The 17,686-nt window shown below is 42.5% G+C and overlaps 2 protein-coding genes across 4 annotated transcripts; one reads left to right on the forward strand and one right to left on the reverse strand.

The window, feature by feature from the left end:
• Positions 1 to 1,986: 1,986 nt before the first annotated feature.
• Positions 1,987 to 8,767, reverse strand: kctd7 (potassium channel tetramerization domain containing 7). Its single transcript, XM_086178983.1, has 4 exons — positions 7,835 to 8,767; positions 5,228 to 5,397; positions 2,680 to 2,858; positions 1,987 to 2,507 (listed from the first exon to the last, which is right to left on the reverse strand). Exons 1-4 carry the CDS (start codon positions 8,144 to 8,146, stop codon positions 2,131 to 2,133), a joined length of 1,038 nt encoding a protein of 345 aa, XP_086035109.1. The 5' UTR covers positions 8,147 to 8,767; the 3' UTR covers positions 1,987 to 2,130.
• Positions 8,768 to 9,324: 557 nt separating this feature from the next.
• LOC147248411 (uncharacterized) lies at positions 9,325 to 17,478 on the forward strand. Of its 3 annotated transcripts, XM_086179073.1 has the most exons (11): positions 9,325 to 9,757; positions 11,716 to 11,843; positions 12,944 to 12,986; positions 13,374 to 13,417; positions 13,574 to 13,607; positions 14,800 to 14,825; positions 15,085 to 15,136; positions 15,761 to 15,816; positions 15,918 to 15,974; positions 16,072 to 16,122; positions 17,249 to 17,478. In XM_086179073.1, the coding sequence occupies exons 2-11, from the start codon at positions 11,717 to 11,719 to the stop codon at positions 17,287 to 17,289; spliced, it is 531 nt and encodes a 176-aa protein (XP_086035199.1). In that variant the 5' UTR covers positions 9,325 to 9,757; position 11,716; the 3' UTR covers positions 17,290 to 17,478. The 3 variants fall into 3 exon arrangements, with proteins under 3 accessions (XP_086035199.1, XP_086035200.1, XP_086035201.1); XM_086179074.1 differs by lacking the exon at positions 12,944 to 12,986 and having other exon boundaries at positions 13,361 to 13,417; XM_086179075.1 differs by lacking the exon at positions 12,944 to 12,986.
• The last annotated feature ends 208 nt before the right edge of the window (positions 17,479 to 17,686 follow it).

Genomic DNA, 17,686 nt, shown 5'->3' on the forward strand with positions numbered 1-17,686 from the left:
TGGACTACTGCATATTTAAAACACGGAGACGGTGCCAGAGGCTAGAATTACTGATGGGACGAACGGCTGTGGGAGGGACCGCCATCACGGGGAAAGGTTGTGAGCTTCATCATGTAAATTTCTCAAATCAGACCAAAGAAACGAGTTTACATCAACAGGGAAAAGTTTTTCGTTTTTAAAATTAGAATCAGAACAAACAATACCCTCACTACTTCAGGAGTGATGGTCTTTTCTACTCAACTGACCACTATATACTTTTCTTAATTAAGGAAATACACTTTTTTAAAGGTAAACATTTTATTTTTTCGATAATAATAATAATAATAATAATAATAACAATATCAAGATACATTGCTTTTTTAACTACAAACAAAACCAAAGAAAAATGGAAAACTATAGCTTCCTAGAAGCCAACAGAAATGGATGAATAACAATAAAAACATGTAAAACATTATAAATAGAATTAATCAAAAGTTGTGCTCCCGTGGAAGATAAATATCTATCAGAGGTACATCAACAAAATCAGTCAGCTCTCCCTCACATAAGTGAGACTGATGCTTGCATTCTTACTTTCTATAACCAATAACCACGATTATCTGACGACTTTTATTTCAATTTGAGGTAAAAAAAAAACAACAACAACAAAGATCTTGGCTACAATGTCAAGGTGCTCAGACTTGCTCAAGTACAGAAGAATAAACCCATTTAGCTTCACATCAACTCTACAGTCTAGGTGCTTACTCAGTGGATTTCATTAAAGTGTGATTTTACTTAGCCTAACTTAAAGAGGGTGGAATGAAAGTGCTAAGAGTTACTGAGGTCATTCTCTCTGTAACTGATTACGAGTGTCTGACTGTGTTTTTGTCTTCAGTAAGACTCCAGTCCATGACCAAGTATGTAAACAAGAACATGTGATTTCATAGCGAGGACGTCCGCGAATTCCCTTCAGTCAAGCAAATGTAGCTCCCTTCAGTCTGATGGAAATGAGTTAAGTGGTGATGCAAAGAAAAAGTAAAAATAAATGTGAAAACTGACAGTTACAACAGATACCACCAGAATGTTCTGTGTGTGTGTGTGTGTGTGTGTGTGTGTGTGTGTGGGGGGGGGGGGGGTTAGTGGTTCTCAGCGTTTCACGTTTGTGGAAGTTCGCATGCAGAGGTTGGAAGATCTGAAGAGTAACGTGGTGGCCATGAGGTGCAAATCACAAGGAACAAATAGGAAAATATATCAAAAGGAGAAAATGGTATGAAAAATATCCAATGACAAATTGGGAATCACAAATACAACGAACAAAACACAACCAAAAACAACAAAACGACGACAAGTCGACACAGACCTTGATGCTCCAAAAGTACCTTGATCAAAACACCCCTCTGAATAAGACGCTTCCATGTAAAGAGCAACCTCAACCTCAATAAGGAAGCGATGATTAGAGTGAGTCGTTGAATCTGCTCGAGCACGTTGTCACATGTAAACACCTGCATCGCACCAAGACTTCATGAGTTTGTTTGGTGTAAGTTGCGATTTGTTATGCGTCCCCTTTTTCTAACGATTTGTTGTTGTGATTCCCTACATGCCGTTGTGTTCTCCTGCTTCCCACTGATTTACTCCTCTTCTCCCCTGTACTAAGGTGTTCCTTCCATGTAGCCATGGATTTCACACAAAAGCTGCAGACGTGTTTGTCAATGGTCAGGCTCATACTGGTCTGACAGAGCAGCCACGCTTTATCATGTACAGAAGCTGGAGCATAGCTGAGACATGGAGGAGATTTTCACCCTTCAAGCATATTTCTAATATCTGCCAACGAGCACTGACATTGCACAGCTGACCACACAGAAGTGGAGGGGCAGGAAAGATTAGTGGAGACAAGTGTGACTGCAGAACGGCTACAGTTACAGACCTCCATGAGTCCTGAACGTCCTCATGTAGGTCTCCCTCAGCCTGAGAAAAGCTACTGATGGAAACCATGGTGTCAATATAGGATGTTGGAAACACTGAATACTTGTTAAACAAGTAAAATTAAAGGGTGACACTTCAACGTTAGCACAAAATATTGGTAACTTTGATACAAAAACCAATATTGGCTGTTTAATAGAAAAAAAAAAACTTCCTTTTTTTGTTGGCCCAGATTTACCACCAAGTGATCTTAAACTCATAGATGGGCCTCTTGCAGTAGTAATGGTTGATAAGGTGCTTGTCGCAGACACCAATGCACTGCTGCTCTGCAGTGATGCCGCGCTCTGCAAGGTCACTGACGATGCAGTGCAGCAGGTCATAAACATCCGCCACCGCCTCCCAAGGTCCGAAGGAAACGTCCACCTCGCAGTGATGCTCAAAGAGCTTGGCCTCGCTGTCCGAGCGCTCGAAGCGCAGAGAGTTAAAAAGAGGACGCTCATACGGCGTGATGGGCATCTCCTCCTTGTAGACGCAGATCTTCAATTTGGCAAATCGAGCCTTTTTCTGCATCGCTCTCAGTTTGGCAATCTCCACAATGCGCTCCAGATTGTCTGAAATGAAAATATTTAAGAAAAGAGTGTTTTTCCTTGGGATTGTTGCACGTTAGCTTTAACAGACGGCACATTCCACTATGATAGAGCAGACTGTAATAACACCCATAATTGTTAAAGCCAGTGGTTTGTTGACTGTAGTTCCTAGCATGTGAGGAGATACTCCAGTTACCTTTGTAGTAGGGTAACAGATCCAGGAAAGCTTGACGAACTTTCTCTCCCGTGAGAGGCTGAGTGTCCTCCAGGCTGTCCAGCAGGGGGCCAATAGCGTAGTACTGAGCCTCTCGGTGCACGGCCCTCACTCGGTCCCTGTGAGGAAGCTCCCCTTCTCGCAGGAAGTTCAGGATGTCCCTTTAGATGGAGACAGTAAAAGTATCTTTTACTTTATTGAAGTGCTAAATATATTTACTTCAAACATTTATGACAATCAAGGCGCTTTCCACACTGAAACTGCTCAAGGACACTTTTACACTTTCAACAAGGGGAAATAGGAGTTGAACCAGGAACCCAATGGTAACACGCTGCCCCCTCACAGTGGGGAAGAATGAGTCCACACAAGACTGAACTCCTACCTGACGAATACAACGTTGCTTTGTTGTGACAGGATTGGTTGATTTAAAAAGGATGTGAACCTCACTGTGAGAACTTTACTTCCACATGGTCACAGTAATGAGAACAACCTGCAGACTAAACAATCACGCACAGCAGCTCACTTCCATTCACTGTGTCTCTCTTTGAATGCTTCCCTCATTCTTCTCCTTTGTTTGCAGCTCGGGGAGTCAACAGCTCTGTCTTCAGTTAACTCCACACACGCTCATGTTTCGAGCAGACTTGAACTATAGGCTGTTGTTCTATAAAAAGCTTCCGCCAACGGGAATCAAATTTCCTTGTACATGTTAACATACTTGTGCAGTTAAGTTGAGTTCGTTCTGCTTCTCTGCCGCAGGATCTGGAAGGCTCGTGAACAGACGAACTGCAGAAAAATACAGAACTCCAGGAGAAAATGCTGCAGCAGTGTCGGAGACAACAGCAGCTTGGGTGAAGATTTATTATCCAACAGCTCAGAAACAGACCAACACTGCACATTAGTGGTAATGTTCCAAATGAAAAGCCTAAAAGCCTGAAATTGCATTACTTAACACTTACTTGACAATTTATTAGGTATGCACAGAAAACACTCCAATAAATCCTCCCTTCAGGATTCTGATGTTGCAGTTGTCCTGAATCAGTTTGAGTCAGTCAGATGTGGATGCATTTAAAGGCCGTTCTGATTCCACTGTTCCTTACATGGGAACCTCCTGGAGCAGACATGTCATCTTCCACCTAGATAACGTTTATGGAAGACATGGCTGCCTGTCTGGTTTTCAACCATCCTAACCTTTCTTCCTCTCTGTACACATCAAAGATAAGTCTGTGGTACTGGACCACAGGCTTGTCCATCACACTGCTTGTCCTTATCTGTAACCTCTGGCCGGGTTCCAGACCTCCCAGTACTCCCTCAGCTCCTTTGTTCTGGTCTAAAGCGCTGCGTGGGTTCAGAAGTCGCTCACGGTGAATGATGGAAGCACTTCCTCCTTGTGTCATGACGGCCTAATCACTGTCCATCTTTCAGCACCGACTAAAGACACTTTCCTTTACCTGGACCCTTACTCTTACACTTCTTTAAAAACACAATGTACTTCTTTAAAAACACAATTTACTTAATGTACTTACTTTTCTAGTAAATGATGTGATGCAAATCTGTGGGTTGTAATTTAGAGGTGTTCCCAGGGAGGACAACTCAGCTCTGCTTTTTTACTTCAGCTTTTTAGCCACGTGGCTAATGATCAGTCCACCTCTTTGGGTCACACATGGGAACTACCTCGAATGGGCTGGCCTGGAATCCTGCATATTTACGCTGATAGAACCTATTAACATGTGGGGTTTAGTGAGCATGTTGAGTGCAACACAATTATTAACTCAATCACTTCAAGCAGAGCTACAAATTTCCAGCTGTGTGCTCCTGCAATAGTGAGGATTTTGTCACGCACAAGAATATTTAACACCTTTATAACAGTTGGCCTGCACTTGTAATTTAGTCTGGTTGCACTTATTCGCTGTACTGTTTTGCTCCTGGATCCAGTCTGAGGCAACACAACTGTTCCAGGTCTCAGTGAACTTCAGTTAAGCTGTAACAAGCTTCATGGTATCAATAACTGATAAACTAATTAACTGCACAACGGTTATTATTTCCAGTCGGTTGCACATTTACAGCCAGTTTCTGTTGGTTTCCCTAATGCACGGCAAGGTCCCACTGTAGCTAGAGGCCATTTTTGTAATTATCAGACCTGATCTTATCACAGGCATATAGGTGTATATGTCAGCTACCATGTGACTAAAGGTTTAATTGTGGCACAGACATGTCAATAAGTATATCAGGTAGCTGGGCTACAGGAAATAGTTCAGAATATAGCAGACTGATTTTATTTAGAACAGCAACCTTCAGCTCCTTACAGCAAAACCCCTTACATAAAGAGTCAATATATTACATATAATCTTCATAATGTATAGTGTGAACTATTTAGGGACTGAACGATTTTCCTCTGTAGCCATTTTCCCTGCCACGCTCTCACCTCCTCTCTCGAGTGCTTCTCTCACACTCAAGCTCAGCAACATTTCAAGAAGCCCGGCCCTCGTGTCTAAAAACAGCCCGGGAGCCGCTCACACGCTCGGCTACTCACCCAAAATATGCTCCATCCCGGTCGATGAAGAAGCGGCCCTCAGCATCACGGGGTATGGAATGGCGTCCGCTGAACATGGCGGCCAACATGGTGTCCTCATATCGGCGAAGCGTGGACAGACGAGTGGTGAAGTAGGTGCCCCCGACGTTCAGAGAGATGACCTCTGGGAACTTGCAATGAGAGAGGAAGCATATCGAGAGAACCTTTAAAGAATAAGACGACTGATGGAGTGCCTGTAGCTGCTGAATAGGACATATAAGGTTCAGTTTTTAGAAGGAGAGTTGAATCTACTCAGACAGGAATTCTTTCATTCAGCTTCACCTGATTTTAGCATAAAAACTGTGACTGCTACTCTATAATAATCAGTAATGCTAATGTATTATGGGCAGCATGGCTCAGAGGTAGAGCGGCCATCTACAAATCAAAGGGTTGCTGGTTCGACCCTCACTTCCCCTGGTGACCATGTTGAAGTGTCCTTGAGCAAGATACTGAGCCCCAATTGGTCCTGATGGCCCTATGATGGACTGGCAACCTGCGCAGGGTGAACCCCGCCTCTTGCCCAATGTCAGCTGGGATAGGCCCAGCCCCCCCCCCCCCCCCCCCCCACAACCCTTAACATTTAAGCAGTATAGAAAATGGACGGGTGGATGGGCTAATGTACTGCATTACTGAGAGGAGACCAGCTAATTTTAGTACATGTATCACGGGTATGTGCCTTCTTCATTATTTAGTTGTTTATTGAGTTATGTCAAGTAATTTAATGGACTTAATAGGCTTTTCAAATACGCAGCTGCAGCAGATGAGCAGAATGAGAAGGTTACAGCAGCGACAATCAATATTTTAAATGACACTGTAATGTCAGAGGCTTCATTCTTAGTGATGAGTCACCCGACTCTGCAGCTCTTATCAGCTTTAAGTAGATTTACAGAGAGTTTCAGCTCAATGTTCTTTGTGTGGTTGCAGCTTCGCTGTTCTGGCTGACGCTCACTGCCAGACTCAGCAGCTGATTGCAGAGAGACAGCTCTCAACACTGCCTGATACGCACCGGACAGTCAACAGATGTCTTATACGTACAAAACTACTTTTGGAGGCCTGCCTACTGTCCATCCTCCCCAGAGCAAGACAAGAGGATAGATACCCCTCACTCCTCTGTGCTACATTAGGGAGCTGTCACACAGAGACCGGCCGACTGCTAGTTAGCTTAGCGTGATGAATGGTCGTGGAAAAAAATTCTAGAGGTCACTCCAATATTTCAGATACTATTCTGAAGCAATATTGGCCAGTTGTTAATTCATTATATCAAATCCTGAAAATTCATACCATCACTGTGTGGTACATGTGCACCCTTGCATCACGAATCCTTGTAAAATCGCCACCTGCTTTATTCTTTACTGGTCAGTTACAATCAGACGCTCTAATTGACATCAGTTTCTATGAAATGTCGGGAAGGAGCAGGAATCCACCGATCGACTCCTGGTGTCATCTGAACCCCTAACAGTATTTTCTCTAGCTATTTTTGAACTGAAATTACTTTATTGAGTTGATTGTTATTCAGTCTTCCACTGCACTGGCACAACACACAACCAAAACAAGCTGAGCAGCAACTGTTAATTCAAAACCTCTTGACTTTTACAATGAGCTGTGGTTGCTGAGTGTTTGGCTCTAAAGTTACGAAGGAGCACCTCACATTAGAAATGCTGTCTATCATAGCAGCACTGCAATCATATCCTGTGTTTTAGTTTTTTTATTAACTTGTGTTACACAAATACTCATTGGTTCAATGATAGTTATTTGGGAGGCGATAAACATGAGCGTGTGCTGTATTTGATACATTCCAAAAGAATGAAACATGTGAGTCATTGGATCTCTGACCCCAAAGCACAGTTGAAACTTGTTCAACAGCATACGAGAACCACAATTTTTTTGGGTCCCACAGGATAAAAAGTTCCATTTACATGTGCGATGGCTCATCGGCTCCACCCTTGCTGGAAAAGTGCAGTTCTGCTACCATCACAACTACTACTATGTGTGTGTGTGTGTGTGTGTGTGTGTACATTCTGCTTGAATTTGCAGGGATGTTTGACAACAACTGTGACCCAAAAACACCAAAACACAAAAGGAAACGTGGGCGTGCCGAGCTGTTGCACCACTAGCATGCAAGGGTGCCATCTTCCTGCACTGCTGTGTTATTATTGGAGTGCATTATTGTCAGCTGGGTGCAGCTAATAAACTGACCACAGATATAAGAGGATTACTGGCTGTAGCCATGTATAGGTCCATAAGCAGGAAGAAGGCATGACCTGTCACCTATGTGTCATGTGACAGGTGACAACCAATCAGCTCATGCAGGGCAACCCCTGGATTAACAATCATGTAGCATTTTTGACATGGATTGGGCACAAGAGCTTTATTGCCATCTTGAGCTAGTGGGCGTTAAGAGCAGCTGCTGGGTGTTTCTGTTTTATCTTCTTTCTTTCTTTTATTTTTTAACTTCATGTCTGTTATTGACTGATTGCCAGTCAGTTTGGGGAGGATGTTTCAATGTTTGAAACCAGATATTCTGCTGACATGTCTGGCTGTGGGTTGTGGTCTCGGTGCGCGGCCTACCTCCTGCTCCTGTGAGTTCAGCGGTGAACGGGGCGGTTTGTTCCGGGTGAGGCTCCCCGCGGGTGAGGCTGGTTTACGGAGATCCTCCTCCGCAGGGTCCGAGCTGGACATGGCATCACCCGGTTTCTCTGTGTCACCCGCGGCCGAGAATACCACCATCACTCTGGGTAGGGGCAGGGTCCGACGCTCCTGGATGAACCGTCTCACCCGCGTGGTGGCGGCGGCGGGCAGCGGGCTGAAGGATGGAGCCTGGCGCTCCCTGCTGCCGCAGCCGTCAGAGCCGTTGGAGCCGCTCGAGCCATTCTGCTGCATGCGCGCGGCGAGCCAGCCAACGGCGCAAATGAGTGGATGACAGCGAGAGCCACAGCGCGCGAGTGTTAGCAACAACGGGACAGGGGTGGGGCTCCAGTGGCCACACGCACACGCACACACACGCACGCACACACTCCGCCTTCCACTGGGTTACTCCTCGACCAGTTACGAGATTAAAGAGATTACGACAGTTTGGATAAACGGACCCATATGTCGGTAATCCCGAGGAGACCCCGAGCCGTTTTCGCTCGTACACTGGCTGTGACGTAGCCTGAGATACACGTCATGACGTCATCAGCGAGTGCCGTTAACGGTGATAAAGAAATAAAAATAAAATTGAAACAGCCTTGTAACCACTGTCATTTCTGTGGAGGAAAGATTATTTATCAGTGTTTGTATTACAGGCTTTTGGTATACAGCCTAACTTTAACGGGCAGCCATCTTGTTGCCAGAAAAATTACAAAAAGCGACAGACACCTGCAAAAGTAAAGTAAAAAAAAAAAGTTAAAAAACCCACATAGCACAACGACAAGCCTCCAATAATAGAAATAATAATATTAATAATAACAATATTAAGCAACAGTGGCAGCAGCAGCATCTCATTCATTCCTAAAATCTAAGGCTTTTATTCCCAGTTTTCCATGCTGTAATCACCCTGTGGGCCACACTCAACAGTCAACTGGTTTTACTGGAAAAGTTTAAAAAATATATTTGCAAGAAGACGAAAGCAAAGAAATCGTGGATCTTTTTTAATTGTTATAACTGTTATGTAAAGTAACTGACAGTTCAATATGTTTATTATTTGACCACCTTGCTTGGTTGCTTCTGTGTTAATATGCATTTTCTCACACACACACACACACACACACACACACACACACACACACACACACACACACACAAAAACATCCTTGTACTTATATCTTTGAGAGGACTTTCATTAACATAATACATTCCCTAGCCCCTCACCCTAAACCCAATCATCTCAACTGACTACCTGACCCCAACCTTGACCCTAAACCTAACCTGAACGTGATTCTAACCTCGACCCTAAAACCAAGTCTTGACCTTCAAACTTTGAAGATGTGAGGACCGGCTAAAATGCCCTCACTTTCCAAAAATGTCCTCACTCTGTTGGTTACATACGTACTCTAGTCCTTAATATGTAGCAAGTACAAGAACACACACACACACACACACACAAATCTTTTTTATCATACACAAGCACATGTCGCTTATACCCCTTTTATTTGCTCATGTCGGTATTTTCTGTCAAGAGGAAATTTCGGATGCTAATAATATCCATACGAGTAATGATACATGTCAAACTGAGAGCTGTAAAATGGCCAGCGTCAGTGAGAAACCTGCCGTTCAGCAACATTCTCAGAGCGGCGTGTCAGAAATACGCTTAAGTATTCAATTGCAAAACCCATCAGAGTACAAATGGTAGAGCAGAACGATGCTTTTGTGTCCACTTCAAACCGCAAGCAGAACGTAGGTGTGTTCTAGTGTGGCGGATGTGGCCAAGTGTTAAAGGAGGAAGTTTGACTTCAAGCAAAACCAATCTCTCAAACAGGGGAAGAAGAACAACGAGCAACTGGAGCCCTGAAGGTAAAACAGCAACATTTTAGATAATAAATCTTCTCTTTAGAAGAATGTAATGAGGCTGAATTTTGCAGGCGGTAGGTGAGAAGCAAGCTGATCCAGAGAGGACTTACTAACCAAACACTGCTGAATGTTTTTGTGGAAGTTGGAACTTTAGTTTTGCTGTTGTGGGTATTTTTGTTTATTACCAACAAACCATAAATCTCTGATTTGTGTTTAAAGGAGATCGACTGATCCACTTTCACAAAACAGACAGGAGTAAGGACACAGAAGAAAGAAGCAGCTATAGAAAGATATATCACATAAAACATAACATGAAGATACACGTGAAAAAAACTCTGTTGTTAACTAGGAATTAATCCAAAGAAGCAGTGAATGAAAAAAAAAAGTATTTAATTATCTTGTATGCAAGGGCACTTTTACTCGTGAAGAAATGTGTTACAGTCTGCAAATTACAGCGCCAATACGCAGTAGATATACATGTTAAATTATTGCAGTATATGACCATGGCTTATATAGTTGTCATTAATGAAAGAAAATTACACGTCATTTCTAAAAGTAAAAAGTGTGGGATGAAGTCAGATGAAAAAAGAAAGTGTACGATTGTCACAAATGTCCCCTGAGACTCAAGGATGAAATCTAATAAATGTGTTTATGGTCAAAGGTCAGTGTGACGGGCTCACATCCCACACAACCATGTGCTATTTCTACATAATTCAATTGAGTTTATGAGTTTGTGTGCACCGATTCGTTTTTTTTCTACAATTTTTAAATATATCTTTAAAAAAATACAGACACGGCACACGACAGTACATCACATCACACTCCATAACCATGCACAAACCCTGTAGGAAGAATATACAATCAAAAATGAACAGACAAAAAAAAAAAAAAAAAAATCATGCGCACAAAAAAGGTCATGATTATCAATATTCATTTAAACATGGCTTTGGTTCGATTTACAACCACAATCTAAACTTTGTTCCCTGTCTATTTGCAGTAACACTCTCTCACATGGTGTTTATCGAAGGACGGAGAACCCGGGAGTGCCAAGCGTTCCTTTCTGTTCCAATTAAAGATGCATTTCTGACGTTCGCCGTTATTCAAAATGCTTGGACATTAATTTCTTAACTCACGGAGCTGACAAGTTGCGGTGTTGGACACCTGGTTAATGAACATTAATTTTCTTCAAAACCTTTTTCAAAGGAGAGACTAGAAAAACTGTAGTGTTCATTGGCGGCAGACTCAGGAAGGACCTCTCTTTACTTGAGGTGATGATAAATAATATTGTGGTTTTTATGACATTTTTTTTTCAGATAAAATTTGAGGACATTTTAAAAGTCTCATTAATCCTGATCACATCAGTGTCTCAGATACCACAACTTTGATATCAAAGATGTGTGTTGGCTGGATTACTGGGCTGATTGGCTGCTCGCTCTGGGTCAATGGGGTCAAGTCTCTTCTGGAAAAAAAGAAAAAAGAAAGAAACTTGAAAAAGACACACTGTTTCAGATGTGGTGGCTTGTAAATGTTGTGAAATGGCGAGTGTTTTAAGATTCTTAAGCTCTGGAAAATACAGAGGAAGTGTTTCACATTTGCTGCTACCTGACTGACGTTAGATGTCGGTGTAAGCCCCCCCATATGTGCCGAGACCACTCACTGTCTGACTTTCAGACTTGTCCAACCACATCCTGTCGTTTGAGACAGGTTTTTTTTTTTTTTTTTTCATGTTAGGAAAACAGCGACTGCTTGAAGCTTTATCTTTAACCTCATCTTCCTTCTACCATTACCCTCGTTGACCAGTGTTCTTAAATTCAACAATCTTTCACCCTGGAAACATTTGAATCAACTCTGAGTTATGTCGTAGATTGAAAATAATAATAATAATAATTGTATTTGTCCACTTTGACAGTTACTATGAAGATGTCAGGTTTGTAATTTCAGTCTTTGGTGTCTGTTTCAAGTATGATAGGAAACTCCAGTGCGCTGGCTGCGGGTCTGACCATTGTGTCAGTGGTGTCGCTAAGCCTTGTTTCTCTTCTGTGTCTGCGATGCAAACGGAATTCCCAGAAACAAAGCAAAAGGAAATCAAGTAAGTACATCTCTAAGAGGCTCGACAAGAGTCACTGTGTGTGAACTTTGCATGTTGTGGTTATGGTGGTAAATAAGAACATCTTGATTCCATGTTATGCTCTGTTTCACCTCATTTTCGGCATCTATTTTGCTTTGGTCTGCTTGAAAGGGTGGTCCTGAGCATGGTCAATGTATGTTTGGGTATCCTTAGCTCAGGGTTAAAACCAAAACACAAATGCAGACAGCAATTTACGGAAAGTTCTCCCATTTTTTGTGTGTGTTTTTTGGCAGATTGCTTGGAATTTGAGTGTATTCAAGTATGAAACAACATCAGAAATGTTAAAGCTGAGGGGAGTGGAGAGGAGGGCTGTTGTCTTTCTCGGGGCTGCTATGAAGTAATCGTACCCAATGTACAACTTATCACTTGTATCTCAGACACAGAACTTGTTGCCTAGGCACACCACAGGGGTCAATCATTGGTCCCCTGCTCCTTCTCTATTTACCATCAGGACACGTAACCAGCAGACAGAACAGTTTACATTTTACGCCGATGACACACTGATTTATTTCTCTCTCCATCCCACCTTTGATCACCAAATAATCAGTCTCCAGAAGGCCCTGAATGAACTTCAGAACTGGTTGTTGCAGATCTTCTTACAGAGTTATACAGACAAAGCCGTTCCAGTCGTAGTCATGCCTCACCTCATCTCCACCAGTATGAACTCCAGCTGCACATATCTTCACCTCTTTTTAACCAGAAAATATATCCGAACTGGCAGGCTGATGGGCACACAATGATATTTTTGTTCAAAGTTCTAAATTGGCAGATAGGATAGTTCTGTGCTTTTATTTATGAATGTGCTTCGCTGTGAGTGGCATTTCAACAGTGGTGCAGTAAACAATTTTATGATTTTTGGTTAGCGATAAGAGGGCAAAGGGAACTAAATATTTTCAGTAACCTTTGAACTGAATTTTTTTAGTTCGCAGAATAATGAAAATGTCACGCCACACTGTTCTGGCAAGCTGTAAATCCAGTTTAGTTTGTTCCCCGTCGGTTAAACATTAACGTGGCACAAGGATCATGTCAAGAACGATGTCACTGCCTTGTATTTCTTGCAGAAATCATACACGAAGAGACTCAGATATACAATGCACAGATATTGTGAGTATCAAGCATTTGTTTGAGGCAAAGCATTTCAAAATGTCATTATCTTACCGAGCTCAACAGGTGAATTGCTCCCACATTGTCCTACTAGAATACATTGCGGCTGAAAAAATGTAAAACCCACATTATTAAATCAATTCTAAATCTTTTTTTCCGGCAAAGAATATGGATAAAAGCCTTTGAAGCAGTCTTATTAGCTTAATTGTACCCGAGACTTGTGTTCGTCTCCCGTTATCTCTCTATAGGTGCGTTTGACATTCTTCAGATATGTAATCTTCTTTCTGCTGCACCAAAATGAATTTCATATACATGTTGGTAAATAAAATCTGCCATATTAAATGTGATAACCAGTAACACTGACGACTGATCAGAATATCTCCTCAGTCAACGAGCAGGAAGCCGATTTGCTGTGGTGCAGTCAAAAACAGGTGAATCAGCTCTTGTTCACTATGTCATCGCCTGTTTTATCTTTTCCATCTACCTGAATGTCTCTTCATGAATCACGTTACACCTTTTAAACTTCAACTGTCAGAAACTTTCCCTGAGAGCAACTTAAGAGCAACTTCTCTTGTTTCATTTTTCAGTCACTGAAGCCAACCAGATGAGATCAACCAGAGTGTATGTATTGGATTATTTATCTCTGCAACATCCAGTCTGAAAGGAATCAGTGAGAGTGTGTTGTCTACATATCAATGATGTCATATGTTTGTTATTTTTGACAAATGGCCGTCTAATTGCTCAGAAATTTGTCTTAGACAGAATAAGGTTAGCAGTATACCGCGAGTTGAAGTAAGCTAACGCAGCTCCAACTGTCCTTCCTGTTTCCTGTCCTAAAAAGAATCCTCTGTTTCTGAAAAGAGAAGTATTGGGTATGTCCTGATGTCTTAAGAAGGATGTCACAAAACATTAAAAAAAAACAAGTTTTTAAGAGAATGTTATCCTAAATTCAGGGCTGCGCGGTGGTGCAGTGGTCAGCATTGTGGCCTCACAGCAAGAAGGTTCCGGGTTCGAGTGCCGGCTCGGGCGCGGGATCTTTCTCTGTGAGTCTCCATGTTCTCCCTGTGCCTGCGTGGGTTCTCTCTGGTACTCTGGCTTCCTCCCACCGTCCAAAGACATGCAATTTGGGGACGAGGCTGATTGATACTCTAAATTGACCATAGGTATGAAAGTGACATACAACATTAAAATGGCCAACACATCCCATCATGCAGCGCATAAAACTTCGTCTGATGTGTTGCCTGCTAAAAAACAAAACAACTTCTGATAAACTTTCAGGTCAAGAATAGTCCCCCACCCTCACACCAGAGCAGCCCTGAGACTGTCTGTTAGGTACGATGGAGCGAGTTGAGACCACTTCCACAACCCGGAAACACACTCTTCAGCATCTTTAAGGCTCAGCCGTTAACACAAACTGCAACAGTTTGATACGTTATTATCGGGACTATTTCTTGACATATAACAGTGTATCCACGGTACGGTTTGTTTATGTTCTGTTTCTTTGGGGAGGGTGCACAATGTGGCGGAAACAAAAGACCGATTTCACCCAGATTCGTTAATCACAACTCCTCATTCCATGTGTTGGTGTATACTCCAGGTCACCGTATCTCTCTCATCACCTGGACTGCTTCAACTTCCTTGAAAACCAACCAGCCAGGTTTGGTTTTCAAGGAAACTGGAACAGTCCAGGTGCCTAAAGCACGGTTCCTCATTCTACATTACAGAGTGTGAACACATGCACATTTTAAAAGCACTAAATTATTCACGTTAGCTGAGCCGGGGGAAAATTTTTTTTTTTTTTTTTTTTTCCCAGGGAAACTACAGAGGAACGTCTTCCTGGTAAGTGTATTTTTGTTGTTGTTTTTTTGTAAAAGTGTGTGTAGTTGTAAAAAAGAAAGAAATAAAGAAAGAAAAATTAATCAATACTTGAAAGACTCAGTCAACACTTCAGTAGTGAATCACATTATGTATTAATCTGAGCTCATCCATAAAAAGTGCTATACACACTAATACACACTAGAGAAATTGAAACAAACTTCATGCACAGTTGTGTTTATGGTCACACATACGACTTTCTTTCCCCCTCCTTTTTCAACAGCTAAGTATTCAGACGTTGCATACCAAGAAGGAAGTCTGGACGCTACATATGTGTAAGTCTGAGTGCTTACAGGCGGCACGGTGGTGCAGTGGTTAACACTGTTGCCTCACAGCAAGAAGGTTCCAGGTTTGAGCCCTGGCTGGAGCACAGGGTCTTTCTGTGTGAGTCTCCATGTTCTCCCTGTTCCTGTGTGGGTTCTCTCTGGTACTCCAGCTTCTTCCCACAGTCCAAAGACATCAAGAGGGGACGAGGTTAATCCAGACTCTAGATTGACCGTAGGCGTGGCTCCACGCCCGTGGATAAGCTCCACCCCCCCACGACTCTAAACAGGATAAGTGGTAGAAGTTGCATGGATGGTTATCACTTATCTCATGCACTTAAAAAAAATGGCACATAAGCATGAAATGCTTCTGTAAAGGTTTAATTACGTTGAGAAGCTGAATGTAAATAACAACATTTCCGTATTAGGAGGAAGAGATAAGCTAACTGCACAAGCAAAAATCACGTTAAAAAAACAAGTGCTTTAATACATTAAAACACCATGATGAAAACAATGAAAGGGGCCACAAATTCAACACATTACTAAGTCATATCTTTAATAAAAACTATTCCGTCTATGAGAGAAAACATGTCACTTTCTCTCTGATGTGGTAATTTTGTGTGTGTTGTTTCCTAGATCTCCACTTCCACTCTCAGTGTACGAAAATGAAGACATGGCTGAGAGGATAGCAGGTATTTCACGTGTCTCTGAGTTTTGTTGTTTTTACTCTTCAGACGATGACTAGACTTAATTTCTTTAACCTACATCTCTAAAACCTCTTTTATTTCTCTAGGTGCGGTTCAGGCTCCATCGATTTACGCAAACATCCAAACAGCTTTATCAGTCCACGGTACGTTCAAGGTCTTTCCCTCAGGAGTGTGGTGGGCTATCGCCGTGTGAATGCTTTTAACAGCCTGACTCACTGAAACTGCATCTTCACCAAACAGAGGACGACTATGAGAACGCTGAATTTCTGGCCCAAGCTCAAGAAGAAAACGGTGAGAAAAAAGAAATTGTTTTCCAGTAATCCTGTGTTTGTGGCTGGGTACTTTTTTTTGGTTTTTTTGTTTTTAAGGTTGCAACACAGTAACATGCAAAACTGCATTCAAAATAATTTCACAACGCAAAGCAGAAGAATGAGGAAACTACTGTAGGAACCACAGCCTCATTTACACAAACAGGATTGAAAACTTAAGATGACCTCACTTATCCTGATGCCTCTGACACAAGGCAGATAATTGATCTGGTCAGCACTGTCGCCTCACAGCAAGACGGTTCAGGGTTCGAGCCCCAGTTCAAGCACAGGATCTTTCTGTGTGGAGTCTGCTGATCAGTATGTTTATACTCGCGTCATTCATGAATAAAGCGACGCGAAAATTCGCATTGCCGTTTGGTGTGAACACACAGTCAGTTAGTAACTATTTCATACACGCATAGAGCGTGACATTCTAGTCCACCCTTCTGCAGTTTGTGCCCCTATCTGGCAACCCCCAGAAAAAAATCCTAGACCCGAACCCAGAGAGGGTTATTAGGTTGTGTGGCTTTCTGGAAAACAATACATTTTTACGTTTGGGCACCCCTGCGATCGTCACACTTTTTCTGTTACAAACTGACCCCGGCCCTCCATCAGAGAAGGGAAAAATTATGTGGCCCTCACAGAAAAAAGTTTGGGGACCCCTGTTCTAAACTGACTGTAGGTGTGGCTGTGAGTGTGAATGGTTGTCTGTCTCTATGTGTTGGCCCTGCGATGGACTGGTTACCTGTCCAGGGTGAACCCCGCCTCTCGCCTGGAGGTGCAGGGATAGGCTCCACCCCCCCCCCCCCCGTGACCCTTAACAGGATAAGCGGTAGAAAATAGATGGATGGATGGATTCTATGCGTCCACATTCGTAGCAGTGTAAGTTTGAGGTGGTACAGACTCTTCGTCATAACAGCACAGGTCTCTTGTCATGGAGGACAAATATGAGGTTTCCTGAAGAATTTGGTGACATTACGTTATCTGTTCATCGTGTGACATTCAAGTTAAAATGTTGATTTTTTTGGGGGGGGGGGGGGTTGTTTAATATGTTTGTCATAAAAACCTCAACTGAAACTTTCACTATCTTTTTTTTTTTTTTTAAACAGATGAGCCAGATTATGTGAACGAAACCGTCAGCTGCTTCTGATGCGGGCCTCAGCTGCTCCCTGGTCTGTCTGTGACCGCGACTCAAACGTTGGACAGATGTTTAATACTCATGTACTTTCCTCTGTGATAACTGGAGCTGCCGTCGAGTGGCCGTGTGTGTGTGTGTGTGTGTGTGTGTGTAGTTTATATTTGACATTAAAGAGAAACTGCTGGATCTGCTGTGGTGGTCAGTTATGAGAAAATGACAGACCCCTTGTGATCATTAATATTAGTATGAACACGTGCTCATCAAAAAAACAAAACAAAAACATAAACCCAAGAACCAGGGTGACAGGTAGGCTTCATCAACAAGTGAGGAATTTTTAATTTTACAGCGATACATTCGGCTTCCTCTTCCTGGGTATTCAGAAGCACACCTTCATGAACCCTACCAGTCA

The sequence above is a fragment of the Aulostomus chinensis genome, chromosome 15 (assembly GCF_037954235.1).
Source record: "Aulostomus chinensis isolate RoL2024-O1b breed Wild chromosome 15, RoL_Achi_v1.0, whole genome shotgun sequence".
NCBI lineage: Eukaryota > Metazoa > Chordata > Actinopteri > Syngnathiformes > Aulostomidae > Aulostomus > Aulostomus chinensis.

Bases quoted from the DNA above. Each gene is read 5' to 3' on its own strand.
- LOC147248411 (XM_086179073.1), top strand. From the start codon at position 11,717: ATGATAGGAAACTCCAGTGCGCTGGCTGCGGGTCTGACCATTGTGTCA. The intron at 14,826-15,084 runs GTAAGTGTATTT...CTTTTTCAACAG, and splicing joins TACAGAGGAACGTCTTCCTG to CTAAGTATTCAGACGTTGCA. The intron at 15,975-16,071 runs GTACGTTCAAGG...TTCACCAAACAG, and splicing joins AACAGCTTTATCAGTCCACG to AGGACGACTATGAGAACGCT.
- kctd7 (XM_086178983.1), bottom strand. From the start codon at position 8,146: ATGCAGCAGAATGGCTCGAGCGGCTCCAACGGCTCTGACGGCTGCGGC. The intron at 5,398-7,834 runs GTAGGCCGCGCA...TCTCATTGCAAG, and splicing joins TGAACTCACAGGAGCAGGAG to TTCCCAGAGGTCATCTCTCT. The intron at 2,859-5,227 runs GTGAGTAGCCGA...CTCCATCTAAAG, and splicing joins CGGGATGGAGCATATTTTGG to GGACATCCTGAACTTCCTGC.